Below are 21,049 nucleotides of genomic sequence, written 5' to 3'. Positions count from 1 at the left end.
CAAGTTTAAGCAAATGTGGTGCTATGAAGAGACCAGAAACTAGAGTGAAAAACCAAGTACGCTGTACTCCAACACTGGTTAAATCCATCCTCTCATCCAAAGGTGTTGGCCTTCAGCTTCTTTATCAGTGCTCACGAAAACACACAGTGGAACATCTTTAAGGACTTTATTGGACAAAATTCAACAAAAACAGTCTTGAACTCAACAGTAATACAGAAGATCTTAAAAAAAAAAAAAGAAAAGAAAAAAAATCCTGGTTACAGGGACTGACCATTAAATGCATCACAGGAAAAACACTGTTGTTTTGTCTAAACATTTCAATAACTTATTAAAATATTAATATAGACTAGTAGAAATACAGTATACTGTAGTGATTACTTAAACAGAGCTTCTCTAACATACAAAGCTTCTTATAGTCATAGTTCAGTTTCTATTAAGGGAACATAGTGAAGGAGACAAAGTTGCAAACATGCTAACATTTTCTAATTAGCAGCACAAAGCACAGTTGAGACTGAAGGAATGTCATCAATTAAAATTAAAAATTAAAATAGTTTTTCCTGAGGGATGAATATCAGTGCTAAATTTAATAAGAAACAATCCAATGAATGTTCAGATATTTCAGTCAAAAACACAAATGTAAACTTCCTGCTGCACACAAAGAGCAGTCATCTGTTTTTACACAACAGGAAAAAAAAATACAGTCAACATGTGGTACTTCTGGGCCAAAGAAAACACCTGAGCATGTTTGAGAAGTACTTTCCAAACAGGTCTGTTTGCAGATCATGACTCCAGTCCAGACCAAACAACATGTTGTCACTGTCAGACCTGCACGTATTCACAGGCTGCCAACTCACAAACCAAAACTGTTGTTCCTGCCTGCAGGGAGAAATAGATACTTGTAGGTCAGCGTCTATCAGAGGGTATATAATCAGAGGATCTTCAGTGTCATTCAAGCAAAGTTTGAGACATGACAGTGTTCGAAGATGGAGAGGTGGGCGCAGGGCTGTCACAGCGCCACAGCTACAGCAAACACACTGACCACACAGTACATGGTGCGGTTCTCCCACCTGACAGTACAGCTCCCTGAAAACCCACAGACAAGCAGAGGAAATTACTCCAAATCATACATGAAATACATGTTTTTATGATTTCATTTATAAACCAGTTTTGTGGGCAAGTTATTCAATAGATCAAAAAAAAAAAACTGACCAACAACCATGGCACCATGCATCAACATAAGGGAGGCAAATCTGGTCTGAGTGTTGGGGGGTGTTACAACCCACCTCTCATAAATTAATTAACCCGGTTTAATCCAAAATGTAACATCAGTGTCATATGTAAAATGCAAACACAGATATTAACTATTATTATTGTTATTTCCACAATTATAGCTCCAAGTTGGCAGCACAGTGGTGTGGTGGTTAGCACTGTTGCCTTATAGCAAGGAGGTCCTGGGTTTGAATTCACCCCCTCTCTGGGCGCTCTCTGAGCCTGTGTGGGTTCTCCAGCTTCTGTGTATGTTAGGTTAAATGGAGATTCTGCATTATAGCAAGAAAATGTGATTTATTCTAACATTTGAAAACAAAAAACAGAAAGGAGGTTTCTGGCACAACTTCACCAACTTCTAAGCTACATAGAGAAAAGAATAAAAGATCAGTCTCTCCAGTCTATTTAAGCCTAGTCCTTGACTAAAAACTTCTTTCAATGGCAATCATAATCAAAGTTTTCTAAGATTAGGCTTAATCCATGTGTGGGAAACTGAGCCTTTAACTTATCCTCTTCTCCATGAACCTTGGTCGTGGGTGAAGCAGTCCCAGAAACTTCTTTAGGAGCACTCCCTGTCGACAGGGACGTTTCAGTTTTAATGAAAGTCTGAAAAAATTAGAAGTCCAGTAACTGGTGACGAAGTCCAGAGTGTAGATCAAACAGTTAAGTTGTTCCATGTGCTGAAAATATTTTTTTGGAGTTTTAATTTCCTCCATGGGATTAATAATTACAAGAACACGTATAGGTTTCATTATGATTTCATCTGCTTGCAGGCAGGTCTGTGCTGGTCCGGCCATCTACTTATATTTTTATTATAAGATCATTCCTCTATTTTATGCTGTGGGTGATTGAGTACCTCTGTATTTTGACTGTTGTGGTTATTTTTTGTTTGTTTTAAATCAGTAAAAAAAAAAAAAAAAAAAAAAAAAAAAATCACTAGATAAAACTGATTATTTTCTCCTCTTGGATGTGGAGGAGAAAAAAAGTGGCACATCACTCTAATGTGTTATCATTTGTGCCACTTCCAATTAAAAATATTGGATTTAAATGATTTTGAAATAATCTTTGTTTGTTTTTTTGAGTGTCTCACCATCAGTGGCTGTGTCCCAGTAGCAGGAGTTGGCTGTGTGGAGCCCAGCGCCGCTCTTCTGCATGATCGTACAGTTCACTGGGACAGATCAGAGAGCGGCTTTACAACAAACACACGCTTACCTTCACACACAAACGCTACAAATAAGCTTGATGTCCTTGAAGCTCACGTTATCGAACACAGGGACTTGCTCACCTATGTATTTGAACGCCCGACCTTGTTTCACCAGGTGAGTGAGTGAATGCTCCACTATACTGGCCGTCCACTGGTTGACTTTACTCTGGTTATAATCTGTTCCACCGATGATGCCTTCAACGCACTGAGATTAAATCAGTAAACAGGAAGTCATCCATCCATCTGATTGCATTTAAAATACTGTTTATTATGAATGTTTCCAAAGATTAGAGAACATACCTCTTTTACCGAGACACTGATCTCATCGGGATTAAAGCCGACCTGCAGGATCAGTTTTAAAAGAAGCACAAAGAGGATCCGGGTTATTCCATGAATGTTCAATCACTGCCTCCACCTGAATCCCTCAACATCAACAGATTTTGTGTGCGGTCATTTTCGTATATTTAATCAAGTGATGCGAAATCTGATGTTCATGCTACAAAAATAGTCCTCATTACAGGTCCTTGAAGTACACAGGGCAGGCTGAAATTTGGCCCTTTTTAATTCATCATATTTTTCCCAGTACACGAGATTAAAAACAAGTGAGAATTTCAAACCAAAATCTGTTTTACAGGCAACTTTGACACCAATATCATAGGATACGTCATAGTTTCAACTGCACAAATGAACTCTTATGACACAGAGGAACAGAGACGTGCATTTGTATCCTGGATGTTTTATTTGTTTTCTGACAATTCACTGGCGAAAACTTCAAAAAGTACATTTTGATTAAACCTGGTGATGTCATAGGCGGCTGGTTTAAAAAGAAAGTTAAAGACTTCATTTTAATCTGAGTAAAAATAATCTGAACTGGAAATCATCCTAAATAAATCACATAAAAATCCAAGTCCATGTTTCATTTGTTTTGTTTTGTTTTTAAATGCACGCTTCGGTAATTTTATATGCGTGTGTATTTTCTCTAAAATAACGTGCCCATAAACGCACCACTGAACTCTCATTAAGGTCGACATTCTGCTTTGAAATTAAAGTTGCATGAATCACATTTTTGAATCACAGTTAAACTAAGTATTACTAAATGAGTCAGCTTGCCCTCACCTCTGCAAGTAACTAATAACCATTTTATTTTATTTTTAATGAGAGCAGGAAGTTCTTGTCCTACTGCGCTTCCTGTTTGTATAGCAGAGGATTTATTGCTTTGTATAATGGAGATTTGAGACCAAACCACAGAAGTGTCCAACTCCAGGCCTCAAAGACCAGTGTCCTGCAGGTTTTAGATATCAATGATTTATTCATTACCAGCCACTAAAGAATTTCGAGACATGTTGAGGAGGAAATTTAGTCATTTAAATCAGCTGTGTTGGATCAAGGACAAATCTAACACCTGCAGGACACCGGCCCTTGAGGCCTGGAGTTGGACACCCCTGAAGGCTTTTCTCATTTCTCCAATTTGTGCCTCCTCGTCTCCTATCCCTGTGACCTGGAAAGCAATGTCAGTGCACCACAATGAAGGATGTTTGCATCAGGAGGATAGAGAAAGCTGTATTATTTGTTATTAATATTAATATCAGATGATTAACTGCATGATCACATTTTCCCTTCATTGTATTTGAGGCTGGGTTAAATTAAAACAAATGTTATCGCCTTAAATAAATCTGATAACAGGACCACACCTAGCTAACAGGCTAAGCTAGCAGCTAGGTAATTTAGCTGTAAGTTTACTGCTGGCTGCGGACCTTTGGATGAACTTCGCTCATAAAGAAAGCCGTACCTCCTCTCCAGAGTTATACTCCTCCATCGCTGCCGTCACAGATAACACTGCTGCCTGCCCTCTTTGTGGTCTCCGGTGTGTCGGCTGTTATTGTTCCTGTTCACTTCCTCTTGTTCGCGGATGACGAGCGACGAGAAGAGCTGGACCCGCAGCCTGAAGCGGGACTCTGTTTTCTCTGTATCGCCTCTCAGTGGCTCAGTTCAGACATTACAAAAGCGTTTTAGCACAGAAGCGCCACACAGAAAGAAATATACTGAGAAACACAAGAGGAGAAAACATTTGTGAAACCTTTAGGATGACTAAGATTCATCAAATATGTTAGAAAAATGACTATACTTATTATATTACTATTCTTTTTTGGGGGGATAAACATGGTCAGCAACAACACTCAGGTAAGCTGTGGTGTTTAAATTATGCTCCGGTCCAAAGGGCTGAAAATATCCCACACACCATTACACATTTCACTCTCTACTCACGTCCTCTGATGCAAACAAGCTGCCAAATGTTGCCCATAAATGAAGTGAAATGGATTTAAACAGCATTTATAAAGGATGACTGGCAGGAAGCCCTGGTCAAACCTATCTCTACATTTAATAGACTGAGAGAGACTCAGTATAAGATTTGTTATGGACTACATATCACTGTTGTTTTGCACAAGACAAATCTCTCTCTCTCTCTCTCATCTGTGCATTAAGTGCCATTCTGATAGGGAGGAAGCATCAATTGATTTCCAAGTTCTGGACAATGATTTCCAAAGAACATAATGAGATATTTAAAATAAAGATAAAATGTTAAAATCCTGGCGTTTTCCTCCCCAACCACAGCGCATTAAAGCCTTCTGGAGAAGTTCCTTGTAATTGCCAGAAAGTGTATTTTACACAGTTGGATCAATGCTTCTGAGCCAAGTGTTACCCTTTGTTACCGGGAATGAAAAGACTACACACAACTTTGTTTTGTGTGTGTGTGTTAAACTGTTTGGTGTTCATTGATAAAACTTAAGAACAAGTATTGGGGGAGAAACAAAGAAGATTGCACAAAAGCCAAATGATCTAATTGATTAGAACAATTATTAGACTGATCATTTTTTACTTTTACATATAGGATTTTGCTGTAGCCTACTTGTAAAACAATCATACTGCATTATTTTCATTTGCTTAATGGTATGATGGCTAAGCATCCATCCATTATCTTCCTCTTATCTGACCTTGGGTCACTTTTTGCAGCAGGGTAAACAGGATGTTGTTGACGCCCTTCTTCAGCAACACTTTCCAGTTCCTCCTGCAGGATTCCGAGGGGTTCCAGTGCCAGATGAGATAAATGACCTTCCCAGTCGGTTCTAGATCTAACCCAGAGTTTCTTTCAGGTTGGGCAAATATCTGAAAAACCTCCAGAGGGAACCACCTCAAGCAGCTCCTTCTGAGCCAAATGAGCAGCGACTCTACTCGGCGCCATCTCTAAGGCTGAGCCTAGCAATGAAGGCTGGGCTGTGGGTAAAGGTGGGTGTCTGACCCCCAGCTTCACAGACTGGCAAAAAGCATTTGTTAATTTTTTCAGATTTGTTGCAACATTTTTAATTTGATTAAATTATTATTCAGTCATATCTCTAACCCTTCAAATGATCCCAGTAGGTGTTCTGTTTTTTTAACGAGTTACTATATTAAAGAGTTCACTGCCATTTTGCGGCTGATTGCTCAGTGTGTTGAACAAAAACAGACAAATACAGCTGCTTGGTGTGTGGATGGATGAGTCAGATTGTGTTTGACATTTTAAATGTAACCAGAAATCCTTTTTATTTCAGACTCCTGCACTGTTTACCAAAAGGTGTGCGGCACACAGACATAAACAAGTTGTGTGCCTTGTTAATATTGATTTGTGTGTTTTATCCAAAGATAATCAACCCTCCCAGTCCTTCGTGAGACTAGTAAATAAACAGTCACTCTACAGCAGGCATCTCCTGCGGCCATTACCACAGAAATACAGACTCCCAGAGGATGCCAGCAGGGAAATCCATAATACATAATGTAGCAGTGACAAGTGGGAGTTTCCCTCAGCCTAGATCTGCACTGCAGTGTGCGCTTTATGAACCGACTTGCCCTTTAAAGTTTAATTTATACGGACAATAAGAAGAAAAAGAATGAATGTCGCATTGTCAGAAAAGAGCCATTTCTCTGTCTCTCTTTCTCTCTGGCTCTCTCATTCACACACACACACACACACACACACACACACACACACACACACACACACACACACACACACACACACACACCACGCCCCCTCCTGTCGGGAACACCCTGGCTGTGGATCTCTGCCTTCAGACGGTGCTGAGGCGCACCGACAGGCTCTCACACGGTTCATGATTCTCGGGCTGACTCCGCAGCCGGCCGTGCTCACCCCCCTCCGGACCCTCACCGTGAAAGGCGAGCACACCAGGTAAGACACCGCCGCTCTGCAGGTCAGCCGGCAGCGCTCCGGGACGCTGAAACACCGGCGCGTTGCATACGGCACATATGGTCAGCAGTGCAGCTTGTTCGCAGTTCCTGATGTTTTATTTGTGCCTTTTCCTTGTTTTGCGGGGACGAAAGAGGAGGGGAGGGGGCTCTCTCCGTCCACCATCACGACCACGACCTCAGAGGACTCAGCACACATCAGTGGGTCCAGACAGCCCCGCTTCTTACCTAAAGTTAGGCGCGTTTGGGCAGGTGCATTGCAGCAGAAAGCTGGTATTTCCCTTCTTGCCTCCGCTGATTTCGACGGTAGATTTACCTGTTCGTTAATTTAATAACCTGTTGAGAATGTGTTGCACTGCTGAACTTGTTCCAGCAGACCGAAGAGCTGTTAAAGATGATGTGAAACATAAATAAAGCACAAACAATGCGTGTTTAGATCAAGTGATCTGAGCTGGGTTTGATGTGACAAGAAGTGACCGTGTAACAAGGCTGTTTCATCCTATTCTTATAATAAACCGAGTTTTAGCCTAATTAGTGATGACCTTGTCCGCGGAGTCACCAGGATATCCCACCAGGTCTTTTCATGGGGATTTCACCATAAAGGTGACAGGCGCACAGCAGTGGCCTCGGGATGCTGCTGAATGTATGGAGGCTGGGCTGGTTGTGTGACACAGTGCTCATTGTACTCTGGCTGCGCTGATAAAGAAACAGGCTGACCTCATTCTGCTGTTCAGAGGTGGGTTTTGCTTCAGATGAGCAGAGGTGCATGTGGGTGATTCAGAAATGAGAAGTTCTTCTTCCATTTGGTGGTTGAAATGTTGTCAGCTGCAGGATGTAAAAAAAACCCTCTGCTCAGCTACCAACAGGAAAACATGATGTATGCAGGATTTATTTATTAATATTTTATGCTTGGTTGGCTTTCCATCAATTTGGGGCCTCAGCCGTGGAGAATAAGTAATCATCGGTGACTCAAATGCATATTTGTGTGTTTTTGTTTCGGGATACAAAATGACAGAAAATTGAGGAAAAAGTGGCAAAAAGGATGTTTTCTGATTGCCTTGTTTTGTCTGAATCAACAGCGTAATAGTGAGCTTTCACTCAAGAATAGTTCATTTTTTCATCAGTGATTTAGGCTCCAGAGTGAATTATTTGTTTGTAGATGGGTTTTTTTTTTAAGTGCTAAATAATTTTTGATTTAGAGAGGATGAAGTTGAATACTTTTTGAAATATCCAAGCAACAAGAAATCACCTAATGATATTTACACAACTGGTGAAAAAAACCCTTTTAATTTCTTTCTCGTGTAATCAAAATAACAGTTTTTTCTTTCTTTTTCTTTTTTAATTTGTCACTTGTTTGAATTTGCAATATTTGATTTAAAAAAAAAATATTTGAAGCACCCATTGAAATGAGGAGCAAGTTTGCTCCTTAGGTCAGACATGTGGGCTGATCCATAATTAAATTGTATTTACTTTTCTTATTTGGCCTCAAGTGTTACATCTTAACAGCCAGTATAATGTGAAAATAGAAAAGCCCAATTCAACTTTCCCAAGTGGCTCTTAGACCTCAGACAGGGTTGGCTGCTGTCCAGAGTGGCTACTTAACACTGACAAAGTAGATTCAGACGAGAACTGGCAACGTTTTCATCTGTCAGCCCCGTCCACTGAGTAGATTTAAACAACACTGCTGAGCTAATGAGCTCATATATTGCATAATTTTTATTATGAACCCCTAAAGGCCAATGTGAAAGATCCAAAATGTACACTGCTGTTTCCTTCATAAACAACAAGCCATTGCAGTGTAAGAAATTATCCTGCCGTACTGTAATTTGTCATACTGACGCTTCCCTAAATTGGTTCATTCGGCTCCTCTAAGCAATAGGTGCGGTTATCATTTGAGGCTGTTGTATCGTAGTCTCGAGCAGGGTACCTCGGTGATGATAACCGAACCTTCATGCAGCACACCCGCTGTGGGGGTTGTGAGGGGAACAAATGGGCAAATAAAGAATGAGAGAAGCAAGCGAATGTAGGGATTCCCTGATGTCTTAACACAAAGGCAGGGGAGCTCATCCAGTAGTGCAGAAAGAATCCCTGGGGATTGCAGTCACACAGCATTAGAGGTCTCCGGGATCTGCCGGCACAGGATAGAGGAGTGTGTGCGTGCATTTGTATGTGTGCACATACATTTGCTCGCACATGCATTCTTGTGACAGACACTGCAGGCTGCAGCCAAATGTGCCAGACTGATACTTGTGTGCTGCAAATCCAAAACCTCTGCTTAAAGTTTGAGTCATGGTGTGGCTCTTTGTATCAGATTGACTTGAGACAAAACTATTATACCACAAATATGTCATACTTTCTACAAAGTCGTATTTCAAAAAGCAAACTAGACAGCTGCACCACCTTTCTGTAGCTGTCTAGATTGCAGTATCTGACTAGCTCATGCTGCGCTTGTGGTTGATGCTCGCAGCGTTGTCGTGAGCTGTGAGATCTTGTTGTTGTTACAGATAAAGAAGGTGAAGCTTCTTTGGGAAGATGGTAAAATGTTGCTCAGTGCAGCATTTAAAGCCTCAATCTAAACTTGGTGTGCTCATATTCATTTCTATTTTTTTTACATGAGAAAATATGTGAAGATATTTTCTGGAGTCTGAGAGCCAAAGTCCTCTGATTTCTTACGCTTCCTTCCATTCTTGTCTGCCTAACCGATTCAGGGTCCTGAGGGAGTGGAGGGAGGGTTTTTGGAGACTATCCCAGCTACCATAGTTCGAATCAAGGGGTACACCCTGTACAGGTTGTTAGCCTGTCGCAGAGCTAACACAGAGAGACAGACAACCATTCACATTCACACCAATGGGCAATTAAAAATCACCAGTTAAACTAACGTCACTAACTACATGTCTTTGAACTGTGGGAGTAAGCTGGAGTAAGGATTTCTTAGGCTGTATGATAAAATGTTCAAGTTGAAGGTTATAGTGCTGGATAAAAGAAGAGTAGCTAAGCCTCACACCTGACTTGCTGTATCCATAAAATATTTAATTCATTCCCTTGGCTTTGTCCATAAACTGTATATAAAAGATGGCCATGGCTTCTGTCTTCAGAAAGTGTCTTAAACAAACATTCATGTTTATGTCTGTGGGTGAAAAACAACATGTGGTGATCTCTAGGCTGTATCGTCATATAGTCCCTTTCATGTGATCACCAGTAACTGATACGGTTGTCACTGGGGCAGGTAAGTGGAACGGGTTAATGTATACTAGTTAATGGAACTATATCCACCCACCATAATGCATACTGCACACCAGCGAGTTTATTTCCTCCATTTATCTCCTTCACAAAGCGACCAGCAGATGAGCCTTGTTTAGACTGCATCGAGCGATTGGAAGTACCGTAATTAGTGACCTTAAGTGGATGGATATGAGCTCAGCAGTTAAAGCAATGTTAACCTTTGTGTGACTTTTGTTTTCCTTAAAATTTCCTCTTTAGGACTAAATTTATAGTAATGTGTTCAAGACTTTCTTTGTGAAATGGCTTCCTGTCGCTTCTCCCTCTTCACCCTGCCCTCCCTTTACAGCAACACGCACACAAAGCTCTAGTGAAACCAGAAGTTTAGGAGAGGACATAAAGTCAATGTCTCTTCAAATGGTCAGTTTTATTCACCTCTGTTTTAATATAATGGATTTAATTTAAGTGGAGTGCAGAACATAGATTTGGAAGATGGTGGCATGAAGCTTTAGGAAGGCAAAATAAACTTCATATGAGCCGAGTAATAACAATATGTCATGCATTAATATTCTTCACCCTCACATGTCTAACTTAACAGTTATTTTTTAAATATTTGAATATTCTCTTAACACAATGGGCCTAAAATCACACAAAAGACATAAAATCTGGCTAAATAAAGTCTATAGTTTTGTTCTTTGTAACAGCTTTTTACCATATTGAAACAGATTTAAACAAACAGTGAACTGATTTCTTGCAGAAGGGTTAGTGATAGATTTTATTTTGATACAGTCTTTTCTTGTAATTTTACCAGTTTGGAAATATCTCATACTTGCAGTCCCTAATATTTCAAGCTTCATCTCTCTGTTAATGAGACATATGAATGAGCTGGGGCTAAAAATACATAATGTGCTTGCAGTTTCCTAGAAAGCCTGGAAACTTGAAATCCTTTTTTTTTAGTTGTTATTCTCCGCCTCTCTAGGGAACCCTCTTTGCCTCTTAAACAACGTCTCTCTGCATTGTTCATTTACTCATATTTTCACAGATGTCTTAAAGAATTATGGAGATTCACACATCAAACTGTCGTCCTTTAAAGCGCGAGTCATATTGTGTTTAAGATTGGTGCACAATTACATTCAGATTAACTGCTGATGCCTGAGGTGCTGAAACAAAGCTCCTCCATGCTGCTGCACTGAATGTCTGATCTCTGTAGTGCAGTGTTGTGCGGGGTTTCCCTCCCTCCCACTCACTGATGGCGCTCTCATCCAAAGCTCTCCAAACGCATGCTGCTTGCCCGTTTGGTATGCAGCCTATAGCCCCGCGTGGCCTCAGAGATGCACCGCATCCTTGTTCAATCACAGCAGCAGCAAGGCAATCAGTAGGCAACCTGTCCAAACAACAACCCCGCGGATGTGGGAGGGGAGGGGAAAAGCATCTCGACAGCAGAAATGTAATTTGGAGGCAGTGCTGAGGGAAAGGGCTCAGTTGAGTAATAGATTGCTGGTCAGGGAGTGATGCCTCACTGTCGCCCTCCATAAACCTTGAATGTGTGGACACATGCCTCTGTGGGCGCTGCAGTGGGATGATGGGACACTTGAACCTAAACACAGAGTACAAACACTGAAAATGCCCCTTTTTTATTTAAAGTTGTATCCTTATCTTAGTGTTTCACAGCACTCAGCATGCTGACCGGGATGTGCCAGTGAAGAAAATCCACCCAGCACGGTGTACATGTAACACAGGCATTAATTAAATTCATTGTTGACATTTCGTGCACATTACGGTGTTTAATCATAACTATTTTAACCAGCTGCAGTGACGTGAATGGATGTGAGGAATTAATGGAAATGTGCAATAAACCTGGGCTGTGAAATGACTGCAGAGTTATGAATGATGAATGGAAAACTACTGATTAAAAAGCGCTATATGTTTGAAAACCAACAAATGGGGTATTACAGAGTTGAATGACTGTTATTTATCATTTAATTATTTGGCATTTTGCTTCTAAAATATGTTCTAGTTAAATGGAAATCAACTGGATTTGAGCTTTAGAGTTAAATCTTGATATTTGGATGCTAGGAGTCGACTTAATCTTCCTAAAATCGATGTGACATGCTGTTAAACTCTATTAGTAAAGTAACTTTTTGACAATGGAGCCAATAATCAAAAGAATTGGGACTCCTAATAAAGGCTAGCTGCTAAGCTCTAAGCGAATAGACTTTTGTTTCCAGTAAGCGCAGGTTTGGAAAACATAAAGCTGAATCTGAAGTCAATGTTTACCTGCTGCTGAAGAAAAAGGCGAGGTTTTATATTTCATCTGGTCAACAAGGACTTTTATCAGAATGAGACAGGAGGTCACTGCCTTTATGTCGTCATAACAGACGGAGACTCACAGGTGTAGGATTATAACATAGTCCTCGTTGCTGTGTACATTTGAATCATGTAATCCTGAACATTAATCAGAAGTTTCGGTTAAATTTTCCGCCGACCTCACCCATATTTGTCGACAAGGGCAAAGTCCGTATTGGTTTTGTTGGTTCTGAGAAATGCAGTTGTGTTTTTGTTTTGTGTCTTTAGTAGTCCTCTTCTTACATTAAGGTCAGATCATGTTGGAGTTTTTAATTCATTTGAGCTCATTAATTAGCTGTTTTAGTTCCTCCAATGACGTTACAGTTCATTGACTCACATTTTTATATGTCGCAACACATCCAGTGCAGCGTGATTTCGAAAGTTGCATAAGTTAGAGATTATTGAAGATTTATAAATATTTGACTAATAATTTGTAGACTTCAGAGATCATTTGCTAACACATAGTTAACCTTGGCTCACTTTCAAATCCATGCAGCTGGAGATTTACGTGGGTGTGAATGTTGGTTTGTCTACTGAATTAAATACAGAAATAGTTCTTCATAGACCCTCCTGATATAATACTGGAAATGTGTTGGTGAGCAGGCTTTGAAAGGCTTCTAGTTGTTCTTCAAGCTGCCTGCTAATTACAGTAGCCTGCTTATGAGCAGAACCTAGCTCACATTAGGTTAGTATGCTGGGCCCTGATCACACATGCCTAGAGACTGGTTGGCAACCACCTGGCAACCACTTGTTGCTAGGATAAAAACAGTATTCCTTCCTGACTGATGTCAGTCGCTGTTAAATTGACTGCTAAAGCCCTAATTGTGTAGGCTCTAGAGACCAGTTTGTGAACCACTACTAACCATGGGACACTAGAAAAAAGTTGCATTTCCCAATCTGTAGTTGGCAAGTGTTTGCTGGAGGTTGCTGGCAGTTAGGCGAAATTTTCAGAGCTAAATGGCGGTACACCAAAAATCTACTTGTGATTGCTTTGGTTGCTGGCAGATTGCCGTCATCACCTGTAGTCTGTATAGAAAACGCCAACTACTCTCCAACCAATCACTAAGTGCTAGTGCAATGCGAACCTGAAATGACAGTTTGCAGTTAAAGTAAAAGTTACATGTTTGGAAATGCGTTCATTTTAAGTGAAAGCACAGCTCGAGTCTTTGTTTCCAGTTTACGTATCAAGTTTTGTTACTGCTTGGTCTTTACAGCTGTTTGCAGGCAAATTGCCATCTTCCATGCAAATTACAGGCGACTGTGGGAGTCTGTTAGTGACCACAGCAATCACAAAGATTTTTCTCTTTGTGCCCTGTTTCACCTAGCAACAGACAGTAACCTCTAGGGACCGCTTTCCAACAAGTCGAGGACTACACTTTTTCCCACGTAACTGAGGCTTTAGACCTTGAGAACTTTGAGTGACTGTAAATCTATAATCTATAAGAAGTCTTCTAATAGAAGATCCCCAGTCCAAACCAAGAAGGAAAACGAAACTCTTTGGGGTTGCATCAGCAAGTTTAGCTGCTGTTAAAAATCTGCCAAATCAAAGTTCCCAGTCTTGTGTCTTGAATTTTTGTACTAATTTGAAGTCTCCCATTCCTTCTGGCAGCTTTAGTCTTGCTTTATAAGAGTGCAAAGTGATGTTTCACAACATGACACCCTTTCGTAAAAATGACTAATCCACAAATTAAGCACAATTAAAGCAATATAAGGCATGAACAAACCTGTTAGCTGCTTCTTTGGTAACGCTTTCTAATTGCGAGTTGGAGGGGCATCTTTGAACTTCAAAACAAAACCTTTTTCCAGCCTATGTGAGAAATCAGTAATTGTCTGTGGTTGCTCTGAAATGCAGAGCAGGATGCCCTTTCTGTCAAAACGTCCTGTGCTCTAAATATTGGTTGCTGAATGCTAATTATTTTGCAGAAGCAGTTGTTTTGGCTCCTAGCCTGGATTTTCCACAAGCATGTGGGATGCCAGGAGCTGGCATATAGAACAGAAAATGTTTTGTTCCATTTCAGATGAATGTATGTCATGGCCATTAACAACATAATCCTTAGGAAAATTATAAATGCATGCTCTAACACGTTATGGGGATAAATAACATCCAGAAGTGCTTTAAATCCGGAGGATTCAGGTCCCACCTGTCTGTCTAAACAGCAGTTTGTCTTTGCTAGAAGATCTTTATTCATCGATCTGCTGTGGAGGCTCTGCCAGCCCAGACGCTTAACACTGAATTTCATTGTGCATCTGTCTAGATTTTCCAGCTATGCTAATGTACCAGCATACAGCGCAATAAAGCCGAAATGATGCAGGGCTTATCATACGAATTTTCATAATCCATTAGCATCTGCCCAGCCTTAAATTACACATGCTGTTCAGTTGTTACGCTGTGATTAATACTAATGCTGCTATGAACATGTACGCACGCATGCATGCAGAGGATCTCCCTTCTGTCCATTAGCTTGTAGTGTCTTGAAAAGATGAAGGAAAGTACAATTTGGTTGGACTGGAGTGTTATGAAATAGTCAACCATGTTAGTGAAGGGAGCTGGTTTAACCCGAACATTTCTCTCACTCCTCTCCTCTTGAAGAAGAAGCAGCAGTGGCAGCAGAAACTGGGTTAATGAGATCCTGCCTCAATCTAAAAGCTCTTGTCTCTTGTTCTTTAAGTGTTTGCGCACTGGCAGCATGCAAATCTATTACATATCTGACTATGTAAAGTTTTCTCGAAACATAAAGACAACATTTTTAAATCTTAGTTTAATCTGTTCTTTAAAATCTGCCTCCCCTCATCAGAGGGTATGATGGCAAAGAGTAAAAGATTTCAGACTCTCTGCAGTGAAAATCTTTGTTTATCCAACAAACAGACTTCCTGCACTTGAACCGTCTCACAGTTTCTAAACAGTGCCAGATTTGAGGAACAGGCGCCAGACTGTGGCTTCAGTTCTGGACAATTTTACTGCTGCTTTTCAGTCCTGCCAGAATAAACTGGCAGCTTTCACACTGCAGAAATGAGAGCAGCTGATCATACTGAAGACTGAAGGACCAAATGGCATCTCTGTCACTGGCCACGCAGAATCTAAGGAAACAAATGTAATAATACAGGTTAAATCATTATTTTGATTTACATCAGAGGCTTGTCTTATTTCAGCAGGTGTTTTACACGTCTGCTGTAGTTGTGAGAACCATTTTCTAAATTAAGTCTTGTAAGTGGGTATACATTTTGTCATCATGCACTTTTATAAAGCAAGAGAAGTACAAACAGATCAATTTGCAGATGTAATTCAGTGTTGTAGGCTTTGCAGTGTTTGCAGCTGTTGGTTCTTGGTTTTACCCTTAAAAAACATCATATCTTGTTGATTTCAGTCACTCTGAGGTCATTCTAGGGGCAAGCTGAATTCTTTTTGTCAATGTGATGCTGCAGATTGATTCAGACCTGGCAGTAACAATTTCAATTACAATGTGAGATTCTTGTCAGAGTTTCATTCTGAGTCTGTGCTGCTCATATAACATCTTCCATTGTTCATATGGGCTGTCTTCTGTAATATGACTGCTAGCTGCATCGTCTTGACACGGTGTATTATTGCTTACAGTGCATTGTGTGCAGCCCACACACTATAAACCAACCCTTTTCCCTCTCGTCTTGTTGTTTACCTTCAAATGTCTTAACTGTTCAGTACACCGTTCACTGTAAACATGACAGCTCTTTTTGTATAAGACAAGACCTCAAAACCCATATCAGCTTCAGTGTAGATTACCAAACAAAACTGCAGTTACTCCAACAATTACAAAGCACTCCATCTTCGTTCCTGCATGAATCAGATGGAGGAAGTGAGTCATCAAGCTGAACGAGAATTCCTATTGGGTTTGCTGGCCTGTGGGACTCCAGATGCAGTGCGGCGCTGGCCGAACAGCTGAAGCAAAAACCTAGCTGTGGTAGGCCAGTGTCAGCCTAAAAGCAAATCTGGCACCATAAGGTGACTTGGGAGGGGAACATGATACAGTGTACAGTGGAATACTTTGAGGATTCCCAGGAAAAGGGGATGGCTTGCACATCACTGGGGAAAATCTCACTGAGGTAGTTAAACCACTCCTCATAGCAGGGCCCCCTGGGGCCTGAAGTTCTGGATGCTGTGGTCTGTCTGCATGGAGGTCTGAGGTGGTGGTGCCTATTTTTAACAAGTGGTGCTGGAGGTATGGTAGAATTACAGAGGGGGCCATACTCCTCAGCCTCCCTGGAAAGGAAGGCCAGGGTATTGGGTAGGAGAGTCTGTCCATTAGTCAAACCTTGGATCAGGAGGAACAATATGGTTTCTTGTCCTGATTGCCAAACGCTGGAGGAGCTCTTAGTTTTAGGCAACAGTAATCACAATGCTGAGGAGATGAGGAGAAGAAAGGTCCTTTGTTTTAGTTTGATTTGTATTTCTCTCACAAACCGCTGTGTTTTAAGGCATTCTGTACTCCAAACAAGGCTTTTGGGGTCAGAACACTTGGTGTGCATTAAAGGTAAAAACCTGGTGTACGTATCTTTCCCTTTGAAGTCCAGATGGGCTTTTCTCTTCCTGGAAGTCTTTTATTTTACCAGCAACACCTAACAGCACAGCACAATAATCACGACCAATTTTCTGGCTCTGTCTCTTCTGCAGTTTCTTTGCTGGTTTGTTTTGGAGGATAAACAGCCTTTTCCTGAGCTCACGCTGCCCTTTTCCTCTTAATTAGCAGGTGAAATGACACAAGCAACCTTTCAGCACAAGGACAAGCAGCCTTCAGATAAGAGTGATGCCCGAGAGTTCAGTGAAGGTGAAAAGAAGAAAAAAATGGAAGGAGTGCAGGGAGATTAAGAGAGCACAGCTAACGGGGGTTGAGAGAGGGGGTGGGATAAGACTTTTTTTTTTTTTTTTTTTAGAGGAACTGTCTATGCTGGTTTGTTTTTCCTATTTTCTGCTCCATTGAGCCTGGCAGGGAACTGTGGAGGCCTGCAGGCTTGATAGGTCATTACAGAGGACGGCTCTGCTGCGAGTGTAATGTTACAGCGGCTGTGACATGTGTGCTTCATGGCTGTAAGGGCAGCACTTTAAATGTTGGTCAAGGCTTGGTAGCAAATGTGTTAAACATCGGTGGCTTGTATCTTAACTGTGAAAGACAGCCATGGAGGAAATCTCTTTTTTTCTTTTCAGTAACTCAAGAAAGGAATTTTTTTTTCCAAATATTATTCACAAAAAAATCTGAAATATCAAAAATCTAAATTTCAAACTCAAGTTTTTCTTTTATTATCTGTATATTTTATGCATTCTAGGTAGCGTTTTAGCAATTTAGCTGGTGTCTACTAACATAATGTAATATATAAACTATACACATTTCTGACATGCTCTCACTCAAAGCTTAAGCTGTTAAATGAAGGATGGAAAAACATCATAACAAAAAGTAAGCTTACCACTTCTTTTAAAAAAAAATGTAATATGACTTGTCCTGCTGGTATTTGAACCACAAAATGGACTTCTCGTTTGTCTGTTTGAACAAAATGATGCCACAATGTCAATTTCCTTCTTAAGTGTCATTGAGTTTGGAGCTGACTCAGAGTAAACATTCACTAAGCTAACAGTCACTTTAAGTTTGAGTGAACTCTGGTTTCTCAGCAGTAGTTTGTTCCTCCTGCTGCCAAAGATAATGGCTGAGTCCTGAAAGACAATTGATGTTGGGTTAGCTCTTCTTACCCAAGTAACTCTGACAGCAGTCGGATCAAAGAGAAATTGGTCAGAGAGTAAACATTAGAGCAGGTAACCGTTCATCTCCAGCCCTAGTATAAAGCGGCAGAAGATGGAAAATCTCATATAAACTCTATAAACACTAGACAACTTTATTAGCTATACCTTGCTAGTACTCAGTCAGACCCCATTTTGCCTTCAGAGCTGTCCTAAATCTTTGTGATACAGATTCAACACGGTCCTGGAAACACTTCTCAGAGACTTTGGTCTATAGTGACATCATAGCATCACACACTGGCTGCAGATTTGTCTGCTGCACATCCATTACTTGATGTCAGGTCAAAGATGCTTTACTGAATTGAGATCTGCTACTAAATGGAGGCTATTTGAGTAAAATGAACTCATTTTTATGTCCAAGAAACCAATTTTAGATGATCTGAGCTTTGTGACATGGTGCGTTATCCTGCTGGAAGCAGTCATCAGAAAATGGGTATGCTGTGGTCATAAAAGAAACAATCGCACACACCATTACATCACCACCAGCTTGAACCATCGATACAAGGCAGGATTGAGCTATGCTTTTTTTTTTGTTGTTGTTGTTTTTGAAAACTTCTTACCCTATCTGCCCCTTCTCACTCTACCAGCACTTAACACTACAATCTACCTCAAGGTTCAGAAATGATCTTCTTCATCTACGTTGTAATGCGTGGTTATTCGAGTTACTGTCAGCTTGAAGTCATCTGGCAAATCTCCTCTTATCCTTGGCATCAACAAGGCATTTTCTCCTCGAGAACTACAGCTCACTAGATATTTTCTGTTTTTCAAACCATTCACTGTAAACTTCAGAGACGCTTGTGTGGAAAATCCCAACAGATCAGCAGTTTATGAAATAATCAGATCAGCTCATCTGTCACCAATAAAGTCAATTAAATCAACTTTCTTCCCCATTCTTATGCTCAGTTTGAACTTCAGGGGGTTACTTTTACCATACAATGATACATACATTGAGTTACTGCCATGTGATTGGTTGATTAGATATTTGTGAAGCAGGTGAACATGTGCACCTAACAAACTGGCTATTGAGTGTTTGTACCCGCTTTAAACATCCTCCTCTCCCACAAATCCAAAATAATATTTGGAAGGTTGCAGGTATCAGGTTCTTTGAAGTGAACTACTTTTTACAATACATTTTTGATGAGGTCTTAATCAACAAGCGTTTATAATTGTTCCAAACTGTGCAAACGTGGAGGGGAGAGGGGTTGTTCCCCATTTATAGGAAAAATGTTACAAATTTTGGGACGTGAGTATAAGAGAGATTTATCCAACTGCTATTACAAACAAAATATCCTGAGCAAAAACCTCCTGAGTGTCTATAGCTCAGGAGGGTAGAGCAGGTTGTGTACTAATTGGAAGGTCAATGCTTGATCCTTGGCTCCTCCACCAGTGACAATGTTAGAAAACCCTGAGGCGAGATACTGAACCCTAAGTCACTCCTGTTGCATATGTCGGATGTACGAGTGTGTGAATATTAGCTTAAAGCTAAGAAGAAAGTGCTTGTATGAATGTAGATGAATGAGGCATCTAGTAAAAGACTCTCTGTGTGCTCAAATTGAGTAGAAAACTGCTATATAAGCACCAGTCCATTTACCATTTACAGATGTTCTTACTGGGACACTAAGTGTGGATTAATTAACTACTATCTTATTGGCAGGTTCTTGACATATTGCTCACACTGCATGGTAACAAGCTGCCAAGGCCTTTAACAGCTTACTGAGATACAGTGTCAAGGGCAGTGATTTTTTTTCCCTCCAACATTTATCACTGGAAAAGCGCTGGAAAAACGTCTGCAAAGCCAACATTAGTGGAAACAGACTGCTGCAAACATGTAACAACAAATTAAGTATTTCGCCTGGTGTGACGGTGGGGTTATCCGTGGGCGGGGGAGCTATCTTGGAATAATGAAGCTTGAACAAATGAGTTTTTCTAAAGCTTTTCCTCAGCAGGCAGCTTTGAATGCTCTCACACAGGGCGAGACGCAGTGATCGGATAGCTCAGCTAGCAGTCATCCTTTCTTTGAAGACGTTTGTTAGACTGCACTCAGCAGCCAACAAGAAGTTCAAACAAAACCCGTTTTTTTTTCTCTCAGACACAGGTGGTCACAACTTTTAGGGATGTTGCAGGAATCCTTTAAAGTTACTCCCCCCAGTTCTGTTTTTGGGAAGGTGCTTATAGTATTTGGGGATGGAAAGAGGCTGGAGATGAAAGCAAATGTGAAAAGCACCTCATTTGAAGCAAACTGGCAGCTTGCATCCAACAGTCTTCTGAAACAGCCAGACTCGAACAATTATGATCACACAGCGGTTGACTGGCTGTTTGGAGATGAGACACTAAAACTCCCTCGTGGTTCCACAGAGCTACTTCTGCCACACTTTGTGGTTGTAGACTAGTGTAATGTTTGTTTGTTTTTTATTCCTTTTTTTTAAACGATCATCATGTGTCACCTCTCTGTGATTGCAGCTTTGACTGTGGTGGTTTGAAGCACCTTTAAAGCACTTTTGCCTTCAGATACGTGAACAAAGTCACCCCACTCTAATCTTCCGTCCAGGAAAGATGACTCGTAGACAGCCAATCGAGGAAAGATATCGCAAAGTTTGGCTGCCGTTCTCCTATATATGTCTTTCTGCTGCATGTTGGCATCACCTTCTTCGCAGACAAAAGGCCAAATCAGGCGACGACAGAGTGTTAGTCACTGTTATGCAAAGTGTCAGGCTTGATGGAGGTGGGTTATTCATATCGGCACCTAATGCTGCTTCATTACCTTTAAGCCAACCAAGTAATTAAGGTTTTAAATTGGATTCCAGTTGACAAACCGTGGTGAGCCGTGTTTCGGGAGAGTTATTGATATGCAGGGAGTTCAGGGAATGAATTGATGAGCGAGGAGTGAAGGAAATTCACGCTGACAGCAGGTTTTCGCTGATTGGCAGTGACACGAACAGTGTGTCTGACAGACCTCCAGGCTGAGAGAAAGGGTCATTAGTGCACTGCAGATATATTATCCACCCTGAGGTGTG

At 40.8% G+C, this 21,049-nt stretch overlaps 2 protein-coding genes across 6 annotated transcripts in view; one reads left to right on the top strand and one right to left on the bottom strand.

Annotated features, from left to right (window-relative positions):
* Positions 1-152: 152 nt before the first annotated feature.
* On the bottom strand, positions 153-4,445 carry LOC113007864 (dynein light chain Tctex-type 3). Of its 2 annotated transcripts, none has more exons than XM_026144872.2 (5): positions 4,260-4,445; positions 2,771-2,812; positions 2,552-2,675; positions 2,357-2,434; positions 153-1,083 (listed from the first exon to the last, which is right to left on the bottom strand). In XM_026144872.2, the coding sequence occupies exons 1-5, from the start codon at positions 4,284-4,286 to the stop codon at positions 1,007-1,009; spliced, it is 348 nt and encodes a 115-aa protein (XP_026000657.2). In that variant the 5' UTR covers positions 4,287-4,445; the 3' UTR covers positions 153-1,006. The 2 variants fall into 2 exon arrangements, with proteins under 2 accessions (XP_026000657.2, XP_080147204.1); XM_080291078.1 differs by having other exon boundaries at positions 153-876; positions 4,260-4,412.
* A 1,933-nt stretch (positions 4,446-6,378) lies between these two features.
* Positions 6,379-21,049, top strand: part of sytl5 (synaptotagmin-like 5) — a 44,963-nt gene continuing 30,292 nt past the window's right edge. Inside the window, exon 1 of one of the 4 annotated variants that reach the window (XM_026144491.2) lies at positions 6,379-6,692. The gene's annotated coding sequence lies outside the window, so the exon portion shown is untranslated. Of the gene's footprint in view, positions 6,693-6,761; positions 7,446-21,049 lie in introns of those variants that run through there. The other 3 variants (XM_026144489.2, XM_026144492.2, XM_080291074.1) reach the window with 3 other exon arrangements.

Source organism: Astatotilapia calliptera, chromosome 16 (assembly GCF_964374335.1).
Source record: "Astatotilapia calliptera chromosome 16, fAstCal68.1, whole genome shotgun sequence".
Taxonomy (NCBI): Eukaryota; Metazoa; Chordata; class Actinopteri; order Cichliformes; family Cichlidae; genus Astatotilapia; species Astatotilapia calliptera.
This window is presented reverse-complemented; position numbering and strand designations above follow the sequence as displayed.

What these genes read in the sequence shown, in the direction of transcription:
- LOC113007864 (XM_026144872.2), bottom strand. Translation starts at nt 4,286, where the DNA reads ATGGAGGAGTATAACTCTGGAGAGGAG. An exon ending in TCAGTGTCTCGGTAAAAGAG is followed by an intron (nt 2,676 to 2,770) that starts GTATGTTCTCTA and finishes ATTTAATCTCAG; the next exon opens with TGCGTTGAAGGCATCATCGG. An exon ending in CTGGGACACAGCCACTGATG is followed by an intron (nt 1,084 to 2,356) that starts GTGAGACACTCA and finishes GTGGGTTTTCAG; the next exon opens with GGAGCTGTACTGTCAGGTGG.